The 12,410-nt window shown below is 42.0% G+C and overlaps 1 protein-coding gene across 1 annotated transcript in view; it reads left to right on the top strand.

Annotated features, from left to right (window-relative positions):
- The window catches only part of A2ML1 (alpha-2-macroglobulin like 1), a 34,055-nt gene extending 22,448 nt beyond the window's left edge, over positions 1 to 11,607 (top strand). Inside the window, 12 exon segments of the mRNA XM_027594240.2 lie at positions 109 to 190; positions 543 to 702; positions 2,852 to 3,014; positions 4,014 to 4,225; positions 7,383 to 7,598; positions 7,764 to 7,891; positions 8,045 to 8,112; positions 8,115 to 8,134; positions 8,405 to 8,473; positions 9,739 to 9,841; positions 10,275 to 10,316; positions 11,237 to 11,607. Coding sequence (XP_027450041.2) covers positions 109 to 190; positions 543 to 702; positions 2,852 to 3,014; positions 4,014 to 4,225; positions 7,383 to 7,598; positions 7,764 to 7,891; positions 8,045 to 8,112; positions 8,115 to 8,134; positions 8,405 to 8,473; positions 9,739 to 9,841; positions 10,275 to 10,315 — 1,262 coding nt within the window. The 3' untranslated portion in view covers position 10,316; positions 11,237 to 11,607.
- Positions 11,608 to 12,410: the final 803 nt, after the last annotated feature.

Raw genomic sequence — 12,410 nt, 5'->3', positions numbered from 1 at the left:
AATAAGATACAGGTGAATTCCCCCTGAAGTGTTCCGCACCCTTGAAAGCCTTGAAAGCATGTGTTTTGAAGTTGTCCCTGTGATCTAACATCATATCTGGCTTCCCAGGGTACCAGAAGGAGCTAACGTACAAACACAGCGATGGCTCATACAGTGCCTTTGGGGAGCAGGATGGAGATGGAAACACATGGTAATATTGCCCAGGTCTCAGTGTACCCCAGAACATAATTCCTGGGCCTATGAAACTATTCCTCTACCTCTCCTCTTAACCCCATTCCTTCTTATATCCACCCTCTCTACCTCTTTAATATTGTTTATTTCAGCTTCACGTATGGTCAAGCCCCTCACCCTTCTCCCTGACTTTGTGCTTCCCTAGTTCTTGTCCCCATTAATGCCCATTAAGACCTCCCTTTTCTAGGCTCCTATGGCATTATGTTGCCTTAATCCCCTTCTGGAACACTATACCAAAATAAACTGTAGAACTATTGTACCCTTGCTGGGAAATCCCCCTTCATGCCACACTTCCTTCTTTACCCACATAGGCTGACAGCGTTTGTCACCAAATGCTTTGGCCAAGCTCAAGAATTCATCTTCATTGATGACAATAATATCCAAGATGCTCTCAAGTGGATGGCAGTAAACCAGCTCCCCAGCAGTTGCTACGCCAATGTGGGAACTTCGCTCATTCACGCAGCTATGAAGGTGCAAATCTGCCCCCGGGCCTTCAACCCACTACTATGTCTGGGAGGACTTTGCACCTCTGACTGAGCAGAATGAAAAGAGCATAAGCTTGGGAGTCAGTGTTCTTCAGGTCTCAGGCCTGGCTTCGGATGACCTTGGTCACTATACTTAACCAGTCTGAGCCTCAGCTTCCATGTCTGTAGAATGGGAATGTGTACTGGCACATGGCTCTCATGGTGCGGTCCTCAGATCAGCAGCATTAACAGCACCTGAGAACTTGTTTCAAATGCAAATTCCAGTCCTACCCCAACCTACTCTGAGAAACTCTGGGAGTGTGGGCTAGCAATTTGTATTTTTAACAAGCCCTCGAGTTGGTTCTGATATTCATGGAAGTGTAAGAACCACTGGACTAGTTCTCTGGGTTTTTTACTATCTCCCTAAATCTGCAGCAAGCCCATCTGCTCTGGGGAGGACTGATAGGCAGCCCAGTGTTTTTTGTAAGAGGTTTACTATGTGCCGGGCACTGTTCTAAGTACTTCGTTTATTTGATATTATTTAATGTTTACAACAAATTAATGAGCTAGCTGCTGGTATGTCATTATTAATCCCATTTTACAGATGAAGAGACTAATGTGCAGAGATTAAGTGAATTGCCCAAGGTGAATGCTAATGCATGAAAGGACTGTCATTTGAACCACAGCCACTGGACTCCAGAGGCCCTGCTCTGGCCTGTTCACTACATTGCCCCTACCCTCCTTCCCAAACACAGGGTGAGGTGTTGATGCTTCCAGAGAATTTGTTCAATTCAGAATATACCCAGTGAAAGAAAGATTTGTGTGTATGTTACTAGAGAAATCATTTACACTGCTGTTCCCGGGCCTGGATTAAAAATCTTGAGCATTAAAAAAAAAAAGTCTGTATAGAATTCATTAGTTTTCCTTATGCAAGATTTTATCAGTGCCCTCCAAGGCTCTCTCCTCTTACGCACTGTGTGAAATACACCTGGGAGGAGCACAAGCCAGGGCTTTCTTACCAGACCTGGCCAGTCTTTTAAGAAACCCATCACCTGTGTAGCAAGGTTAGTGGTGTGGTGCAGGAGCTCCATAGTTAAACGCCATGCGTTCACACCCTAGTCCTGCTGCTTACTAGCTGTGTAATCTCGAGCAAGCCGTTTAATCTTTCAAGTGTTTGTGTTTTCTTACTATAGGATGAGGATGACAGTTTAGATTAGCTGTTTTTAAAAACTTGCTAATATCTTTCTGTGAAAGGCATTAAACAGGGCAGGTGTCACCTAATCTCTCCTGGAGAATAAGCTGGTCCTTCTTGAGAGGATGTCCGTTTGAGGAGGCTCAGATTCAGTAAGAACCTGAGAAGAAGAGATTTTCACCTTATCCCCTCGTTTGTTGAAGTAATCCACCCATTCAGAGGGGACGCACACAATGTTGCAAACTGCACACAATTCTTACATACACTGTGCTGGCTGCCGCCCTGGCCGAGTCTCGCCGGCACCCTCTAGGGCGGCGTTGGTGATGAGCTTTCCCAGATGGCGTACCTCACAGCGGCATTGCTGGAGATGGGAAAGACCACACATTTATTTATTTGAGGGGGGGGGCTCTAGCTCCTTTTTATTTTATTTTATTTTTTTTAAAAGATTTTATTTATTTATTTGAGAGAGAGAGAGAATGAGAGAGAGAGAGAGCACATGAGAGGGGGAGGGTCAGAGGGAGAAGCAGACTCCCCGCTGAGCAGGGAGCTCGATGCGGGACTCGATCCCGGGACTCCAGGACCATGACCCGTCTAGCTCCTTTTTATATCCTTCCTTCTGCACCTCGTTCTAGAGGAATTCACCGACTTTTTTTTTTTTAAGATTTTATTTATTTATTTGACAGAAAGAGGGCGCAAGAGAGCACAAGCAGGGGGAGTGGGAGAGGGAGAAGCAGGCTTCCCGCTGAACAGAGGGCCGGATGCGGGGCTTGATCCCAGGACACTGGGATCATGACCTGAGCTGAAGGCAGCCGCTTAACCGACTGAGCCACCCAGGCGTCCCTAATTCACCGACTTTTAATCCCTGTTCACCCTTGTAAACTCAAAAAGGATATAATGACTTCCTTATCACTTCCCATTTCCCAAGGAATGCCTTATGAATTCAGTTCTTCCTCTCACTTTCCAGGACCTGATGGTGAGTCAGGGTCTGCAGTGCCTCAGGGGCTCGGTTTCCTCCACTACCAGCCTCTACACACAAGCCCTCCTCGCTTATACTTTCTCTCTGGCTGGGGAGATGGACATCAGAAACGCTCTTCTCGGAAAGTTAGACCAGCAAGCTATCATCTCAGGTATGTTAGCCATGTTAGGAGTTTTTTGAAATTATGAAAATATGCTGTGAGTTATCTATAATTTCCCTTAGTCTCCATAGTCCCACATAAATTCTATCATATATAGGATTCCTTTTAGGAAGAGTTGTGAAGTCATTAGATCATTGTTGAGAGTTTTGTGAGAAAATGCATGGAAGTCCTTAAAAGGCACTGTTATACTTTTAGCATGGAGAGGAACGAGATGGTGGAAGCTAGTCAGAAGACCTATGGGTGTTGTAGAATCACCCTTTTGTAGGTCTTTAACAGTTCTTTGATATGAGATCACTGAGATTGATGGGGTAAGAGTTAAACTTGGAAACTTAGAGCTTATTTTTTTTTTTGAGAGAAGGATGGGGATGGGGAGGGGCAGAGGGAGAGGGAGAGAGAGAATATTAAGCAAGCTCCACGCCCAGTTGGTTAAGGGTCCCACTCCTGGTTTCAGCTCAGGTCATGATCTCAGGGTCGTGAGATCGAGCCCGGTGTCAGGCTCCGTGCTCTCTCTCTCCTCCTTCCTCTGCCCCACCCCCAACTTGCACAAGCCCCCCCCCAAATAAATAAATAAATCTTTAAAAAAAAGTTAAACTTTTAATTAAGTAAAATAAAGGCTGAAAAATTAGACTTAAAATTCTATAAGCCAAAAAAAAAAATGCCCCCAAACACATAAGATTCTTATAAGTTCCTACTTACCTATCTCCACTAGCATTAGAATTTATAAATTAACAAGAGTGGTTTTCATGTAATTGCTGGAGGCATTTATTGATCCTCTCAGCTTCATCTTGGGCAATGATGTATCGCTCTACACACACATCCCTATGGAAACATTATGGCCAATATATCAGAAGATTTTGAGAAATATTTTTTTCTAACTCATGCTTAATTTTTGGTTGGTACTTGCTCTGCTCTAAGGTGCAGCATTTACAAATTGAATACGAGAAATCATTTCCTTTTAAGACCTTCCTAATTATGCTTCTTTCTCCATAGGAGAGTCCATTCACTGGAGCCCAAAGCCTGCTCCGTCAGTGGATGCCAGACCTTGGTCTCAGCCTGAGGCTGTAGATGTGGAACTGACAGCATATGTATTACTGGCCCAGCTTAGCACAGCCAGCCTGACTCAAAAGATTGCCAAGGACACTGCCATAGTGGCTTGGTTGGCCAAGCAACGTAATGCATATGGGGGCTTCTCTTCTACTCAGGTAAATAGCCTCCTCTCCAACTGCCAACTCCATTCTTTTTTATCAGGTAGGATTAGGTCCTTTGTGGAGATAGGAAAACAACAACAACAAAACAAAGCTGTTGCCCTTGACGTCTAGGTCAAGGTACTTATAATTCTTTTTTTTTTTTAATTTTATTTATTTATTTGAGGGGGAGAGACACAGCAAGAGAGGGAACACAAGCAGGGGGAGTGGGAGAGGGAGAAGCAGCCTCCCCACAGAGCAGGGAGCCTGATGTGGGGCTCGGTCCCAGGACCCTGGGATCATGACCTGAGCCGAAGGCAGACGCTTAACGACTGAGCCACCCAGGCGCCTGAAGGTACTTATAAGTCTATAGGGAGGGAGAAAAAGCATGTGAAAAATAATAAGATTCATAACACTGGGATGTATGAACACATATATAGCACTATATACATTTAATGCTCTTTCTTTTTTTAGAGTATGAGACATCTTGAGATCAATATTTTACATGTGAATAGGACATATATAATTATGGCTAAATTATAGATTAACAGATTAGGAGGCTAATTATGGGATTGGAAGCATAAAAGCAAGGTTTTACTGATTTACTTCTACTATTGAATGTATTGGGAAGCTAATAAGATATATAATCTTTACTCTAAATAAAATTTACAAACTAGTGGGTGCCTGGGTGACTCGGCAGTTGAGTGTCTGCCTTTGGCTTGGGTCATGATCCTGGGGCCCAGGGATCAAGCCCCGCTTCTTGGCTCTCGGCTCGGCAGGGAGTCTGCTTCTCCCTCTCTTGCTCCCCCTGCTTGTGCTCTCTCTCTCTCTCTCTGTCAAATAAATAAATAAAATCTTTAAAAAAATAATAAAAAGTTTACAAACTAGAAGTAAAGTTAGGAAAAGTTCTATAATTACAGAGCAGGATTTGGTTATATAACATAAGAAAGATACAAAAGGTACAAAATAATGCATTTCAAAAGGGAGAGAGTTTATATCAACTTGAAGGATGAGAAAAGTCTTCAGGGGCATGGCATTTGAGATAGATCTAGAAGGATATGTAGTGATGCCTGGCTGGCTCGGTCGGTAGAGCCTGTGACTCTTCTTGCGGTTCTGAGTTCAAGCCCCACATTGGGTGAAGAATCTACTTAAAAAATAGGTTAGATTAGATAGATAAAATAAAAGGGTATGTGTGATTGTGAGAGACAGCTATTGAAAGGAGGAGGAAATGGCTTGAGCAGAGACAACAGTTTGCAAAAGTATAGAATGACTGTTGGGAAAACTGGGTTAGCTAAAGCATAATGGGACTTCAGTTTAGAAAGTTAAGGCAGCTTTATACCATGAAGGCCCTTTCATATCAGACTCAACATTTTGCCCAATTCTGAGGAGCTATTAATTTTTTTTAACCTTGTTTCAGAAAGATTGACCTGTTATTGGTGTAGGGGGTGACTTAGAGGAGGAAGACACTGGATTTGAAGAGATAAGGACACTATTTTCATTTTCCTAGGTTAGGGGTAAGGAGAAATTGAATTAGTTGGGTGGCAGTAAGGGAAAAAAGGTAGAATTGCATGATGAATTCGAATACCATCATAAAAATTGTCTTAAATGATCATGAAGAGAGTAATCATTAATTCATTTGTTCTGCAAATGGTATTAAATACATGTCCAATTCACTTGTGAAGATTATATTCTGACTTATTGAAATTAGGGCCAGTTTCACTGAGGATGTAACATGTAAATTAGACCTGGAAACAGAATAGATTTTAATTGATACAGTGTTTGGTAAAGATGTCAAGAGCACTGAGCTTGAATATGGTAAAGACTTAACTGGAATTTTTTTAATTATATGGTACTATGCTTCCTTACTTCAAGGAAATTCTTGGACTTTCTTCTTCTTGCTGAGCCCTAAATAATTATGTTATACAATTTTAGAAAGCAGTGGGTGAAATGTTTAGAACACTCAGTGACAATATATGTCAAAATTGTTTTTCAGTAAAATCCTTAGCTATTAGAAGTCACAAGGCACCTACATGGGTTTTTCAGTTAATGTTGAGGTCTCTCTCTCTCTCTTTTTTTTTTAAGATTTTATTTATTTATTTGACAGAGAGAGATACAGCGAGAGAGGGAACACAAGCCGGGGGAGTGGGAGAGGGAGAAGCAGGCTCCCCGCTGAGCAGGGAGCCCAATGTGGGGCTCTTTCCCAGGATCCTGGGATCATGACCTGAGCCAAAGGCAGACGCTTAACGACTGAGCCACCCAGGCACCCCTGAGGTCCTATTTCTTGAATTGTTTCCACATATTCGAGCAATAAGGACCTCCTTGGACCCCATTCACAGAGAGTAGACAAAAAAGTTGTTTGTAGATGGTTAACTGCACAGCTCTCACCGATTCACAACTTCCCCAGGGTAGGTGACCTGTCTTCCTATTTTTATATGACAGTATGATGTCTAAATACAACTGTTCTTTTTAATTTGGGAGAGGAAAAAGTGGGGTTCCTTGATTCTGTAGATACTGTACAAAGTGTCGAGCAGGTAGACATACTCGTAGCAGTAAAATACAACAATTTTCTGAACATCTCATTCTTTTTTGTCTTTCCTTTAGTTGTAATGTATATAAATCATGTTTTCAGAATGGAGAAGTTCCAACCACATGATGCCATGCTCTCTTAGTGGCAGTTTATCTGTCTTATACCCAAATGAAGAAAGATTGTCACATGGCACAGTGGTGAGGAAGCCTTGGCTTGCAAGAAAGGATCCCAGCTGTGCCATAGAAGATCATTACACAGCTAAATAACTTTGAAGAATGGGCAATTTTTAGGGCTATCATGTCACTGCTGTTTCCTCTCCAAATAAGGAAACTGCAAACTGTATACTGAACAGTTCTCCACTTGCTTCTAACCCTAGCCCATTCTGAAGCTAGGCTTGGTTGCATATGAATAGGAAAATACCCTAGTGACCTATAGATGTTTAATACTAGCTTGATAGCAATTTTCTGTACAGGCAAGATATGATTTCTATGTTAGCTTCCACAGCATTGGTGAACGTGCTTCTTAGTTACTTAGAGGAAGTATCGTCCCAGCTGGAGAACAACCACCAGACGTGTAGTTTATAGGGTTGTTGGAGGTTAATGCCAGTGGCTCACGGAATGTAAGCGAATGTTCGATTGTTCCCTTTAGGATACTGTAGTTGCTCTCCAAGCTCTCACCAAATACACCACTACTGCCTATGTGTCATCTGAGGAAGTCAACCTGGCTGTAACATCCACTGAGAATTTCCAGCACGCTTTCAACATTCAGGCTGCCAACCGGTTGGTACTTCAGCAGGAGACTCTGCCCAATGTCCCTGGGGTGTACACCCTGGAGGCCTCCGGCCAGGGCTGCATCTATGTGCAGGTAAGCAGTGGTCCATGAGAACAAGCATGCATTGGGAAGGAGAGTCTGAGGGCAACTTTGCCTCCACTGGAACCTTTTCTCTATCTTATTTGTAAAGAGAATCGTTTGGACTGTGCGATAAAGTTCTTCCCAACTGTGATTTTGTTCTCTATTTCCCCCTGCTAGATGGTGCTGGAATACCATATCCCCCCTCCTAAATTTGCGGACACCTTTAGTCTTAGTGTGGAAATGGGAAAAGCTAGATGTGAGCAAGCTATTCCACCTTAATCCTTGACGCTCGCTATCCATACCAGGTGAGAAAAGCTGAGCTGGTGGTGGGGGCACCTGGATCACAGAAGCTGAGTGTGTGTGTGTGTGTGTGTGTGTGTGTGTGTGTGTTGCAGATACAGAGTATACTAAGAAGGAAAATAATGGGTTCACACTGATGTGCTCCTTTCTACCCTTAGTTATGTAGGGAGTCACAGCTCTTCCAATATGACCATTGTAGAAGTGAAGATGCTTTCCGGGTTCAGTCCACGGAGGGCACCAATCAGTTAGTAAGTCTGTTCTGCATTTAACATTATCCCTAAAAAGCTGGTGAAGTGGGCATCGTGGTATACACATACAACCCGTGATTGCATTGTTTCAGGGGGCTACAAAAGTGCATCAGATACATAAAATGGAAACTGGAATAATCTTGGCCCTTTTTCTTACCTTTTCTACAGTATATATTATTTCCTTGATCATGAAAGAACTTTGGAATATTACCCTAGGGGATAGGGAAGGCTGGATCTTAGTCCGTTTTATTTTCCCCTTTTTTTATTCAGCTTCTGCAACAACCTCTGGTGAAGAAGGTTGAATCTGGAACTGACATACTGAACATTTACTTGGAAGATGTAGGTATTCAGAAGTGAACCTAAGAACTTGATTGCTTATATAGCTTTGCAACTTCTCTTCTCATCTCTGTACACTAGTGTCAAACACACAGGGATGAGGGAATGGAGAGAATGAGTCCACAACCACAAAATGAATTCTACCTCCACGCTGGTATTCTATAAAATACTCTTATTCACCTCCAGGGTGGTACTGTCTAAGAGATGCGGAGCGTAAGCCGTCTATGTCATTTAAAAATGTGTAGGCCAGAATGTGACTATTTTAAATACAGTGGTCAGGGAAGGCCTCTCTGAGGAGATGTTATCTGATCAGAGACCGCAATGAAGAGAGAAAACCAATAGGGAGCATAGAACTGTTGAAATAAAATGAAAGTTTCTGTTTCTTTGGCCACTTCAGTTACTTTAGTGGAGGAACCATGGGTTAGAGGAGACCAAGAACAGAAGGGATCAATTTACCAAAGAGCCAGGGAGCTGTAAGATCCTAAGAAAGAGTCAGGAAGTCAGCAGAAGCCAGGATCTTTAGAACGGGCATGGGAAGGGGGGCAGGTAGAAGGGTTTCAGAAAATCTGTGTAAGACAAGTCTTGTTTTTCTTTTTTTAAGGGAGGTTTTGTTTTTTTTTTTTAAGATTTTATTTATTTATTTGACAGAGCACGAGCTGGGGGGAGGGACAGAGGGAGAAGCAGAAATAAAAAGGGTAGCTTACTAGGATCTTCTGTGAATGTTTCTTGAGTCACTGGAGTCACATCTGAATAAAAAAAAAGCAGAAAACATTTTTTTAATTAAAAATTTTTTAAAGATTTTATTTATTCATTTGTGAGAGAGAAAACATTAGCAGGGGGAGGGGCAGAGGGAGAGAGAGAAGGAAACTCCTCGCTGAGCGGAGAACCTCTACCTGGGGCTCGATTCCAGGACCCTGGGATCATGACCTGAGCTAAAGGCAGATGCTTAACACACTGAGCCACCCAGGCGCCCCCAAGACAAGAGTCTTTTAACCTCCACATAGAGAGTGTTATTTTCACTTTAGTTGTTTTTTTTTTAAGATTTTATTTATTTGACAGAGAGAAATAGAGTGAGAGAGGGAACACAAGCAGGGGGAGTGGGAGAGGGAGAAGCAGGCTTCCCGCTGAGCAGGGAGCTCGATGTGGGGCTCGATCCCAGGACCCTGGGATCATGACCTGAGCCGAAGGCAGACGCTTAACAACTGAGCCACCCAGGTACCCCTATTTTCACTTTAGTTTTAATATGATGTTTTCTTTCTTCCCCACAGCTGAGTAAGAAGACTTAGACCTATACCTTCACCATCAGCCAAAGTGTATTGGTCACTAACCTGAAACCAGCAACCATCACAGTCTATGACTACTACCTCCCAGGTTAGGGCTGAGATCTACCTGTGTCTCCCAACATATTTCTGCCTCTTTCTTCATGATAGCGCTCTTAATTTTACAAATACTTCTCCCCAAGCCAAATAGAACATAATTACATTATTTGATCTCCTAAAACATGATAATTTAATTATATGTCATTCTTAAGTCTTCTGCACTAGGGATATTTTATCAGATGTGGTCCGTAGACCAAAAGAACAATACAGACCATTGTTCTTTAAGGACTAACTATTCTGAGTATTTTTGCTGTGATTAATAATTTACCACAGTATTAGTGTTTGGAACTTTCCTGTAATTCTTAATATGCTCATAATCTATAGGGATCTTCTGAAAGGGGCTAACGCAGTAGTTTTCAAGAAGTATTTTTTCTTTGAATTCATGAGACCTGTAATGTAATGATACATGTCATTTCATTTTATAGATGAACAGGCAACAGTTCAGTACTCTGACCCCTGTGAATGAGGTAAGGGTGAGGTTTTAGGGTAGGGTGATAGAATTCAAAAGTTAAGGGGATCTTCTGAGTTACTGTCTTTTGGAAGCTAATTTTTTATAGAAAGTGGGCTTTCCTTTTCTTTCTTGTCTTTAACTTTTTTTTTTTTAATGTAAACTCTGTACCCAACGTGGGGCTCAAACTCACAGCCCTGAAATCAAGAGTCACATGCTCTACTGACTGAGCCAAACTGGCACCTCCATTTTTTGTCCCAAATTCTGAAAGGAAGAATAATAATCTTCATAGTTCACACCAGAAAAAGTTAAGAGTGGCATTTGTGTGAGGGCTTCTATGTGATTTTTATTTTTTTATTTTTATTTTAAAGATTTATTTATTTTAGAGAGAGACAGAGCATGAGTGGGGGAGGGGCAGAAGGAGAGAGAGAAGCAGACTCCCTGCTGAGCCCACGTGGAGCCCATTGACAGGGCTTGATCTCAGGACCCTGAGATCATGACCTGACCCAAAACCAAGAGTCAGATGCTTAACCAACTGAGCCACCCAGGCACCCCTCTATGTGATTTTTAAAAACTGTATTTTTTTCTGATTGAAATTAATGAATTTTTAAAATTATTTTTACATTCTACATCTTTTTAATAGAAATACTAAGGGAAAAATAAAGATTACCTGATTCTACTCCCCTGAGATAACACTATTAATAATCTTATTGTGCATTTGTGAGATTTTTTCCTAGATAGGAAAAAATGAGGACATGCCTGGCCAGCTCAGTCGGTAGAGCATGTGCTCTTGATGTCAGGGTGTGAGTTCAAGCCCCACCATTGGCATAGAGATAACTTTTAAAAAATAATTTAAAAAAATAAATGAATAAGAAAAGGCTCCTCTATACTTGTGAGGATTTTCTGAGTATAATGTCTTTTTTTTTTTTCCTCTCCCAGGATAGAAGTTGGAAAGAGACTAATTTAATCCTCTGTGACATTACTGGACAGCATTCTTCTGCTTCTTAAAGCAAACCACATTCAGTCCACTAATGTGATTTCTCTGACTGACTAGTGAGTGAGTAACAGATGAGCAGGCTTGAACTTCAGCTACTTTCTACTACTTCACAGATGCATAGGTGCTAGAATAAAGGGCTGTGGGAAATGGAGTAGGAATAATCACACAAAGGAGGAAGTGCATGGAAAAGACCATTGGGAGAGATGTGGTTTAGCCATGTAGGGGAACTCTCCAGAGAGGATATGGAGGTAGAGGATGATCCAGGGAAGATAAAAATGTCTTCCTGGAGGTTAAAGCTAAGGAAAGATGTAATTTAGGGCTTTGGGAATAGATTAAAATTTTTTTTCTTTGAAAAGAAAATCCGTGTCCTTGGCTCTGTGCATATTTCTGTGGATACCAAAGGTTCTGTTTAAAGATGATGATCATCCTTTAACCAAAACTCACATTTTGGCTTCTTCATTAAACCTTTTGACCCAGACATGTCAGAGAATCATATTACGGATTCAGGGAGGGGTCAGAGTAGAGAATCCTAATTAAGGGACTGAGTGTGTGTTCAGCCAGCCAGCACTGCAGGGCAAAACAGTGATTGATTACGAGAAGAGAAGAGTAGCTGACCAGGATTCCCTATCTCTGTTTTTCTCCTTCAGGATTCCCCCAGCCTTTTCCTACAGGGGATACCTATTGTTGTGTAAACTCTTTCTGGAAGCAATGGTTTTGTTTTAGAAACAGGACTGGAGGCAAAGGTATGGGGGAAAAAAAGAGATGAATGATATTTAAACAGAGAAGATCTTCTAGGTAATCACACCTTTTAACCCTGGATATTCACTCTCTGATCTTGCTCCTCTAGATTTTAAATTTTGACCAAAAGAGTCAGGGGGAAAGTAAGTCCATGATGTAGAGATATTTCCCTAAGCCCAGGGCCATACTTGCAAAAACTATTCATTCCCTGTCTCCCCGCCCCTAGACTCTGCCCTGGACCTCCTAGGAGTTCCCAAAGTGAGAGAAGATGGGGAACATACCCAAAGGAGGTCGTCCCCAAACCTGCCTTACTCCTCAGGCATCACAAGAAGAGAATAGAGAGAACTCTAAAGAAAAGAGGGCACTCATGAATGTTCC

Source organism: Zalophus californianus, chromosome 9 (genome assembly GCF_009762305.2).
Source record: "Zalophus californianus isolate mZalCal1 chromosome 9, mZalCal1.pri.v2, whole genome shotgun sequence".
Classification (NCBI taxonomy): Eukaryota; Metazoa; Chordata; class Mammalia; order Carnivora; family Otariidae; genus Zalophus; species Zalophus californianus.
Note: the sequence above shows the minus strand (reverse complement) of the source record. Positions and strands in the feature narration are given on the sequence as shown.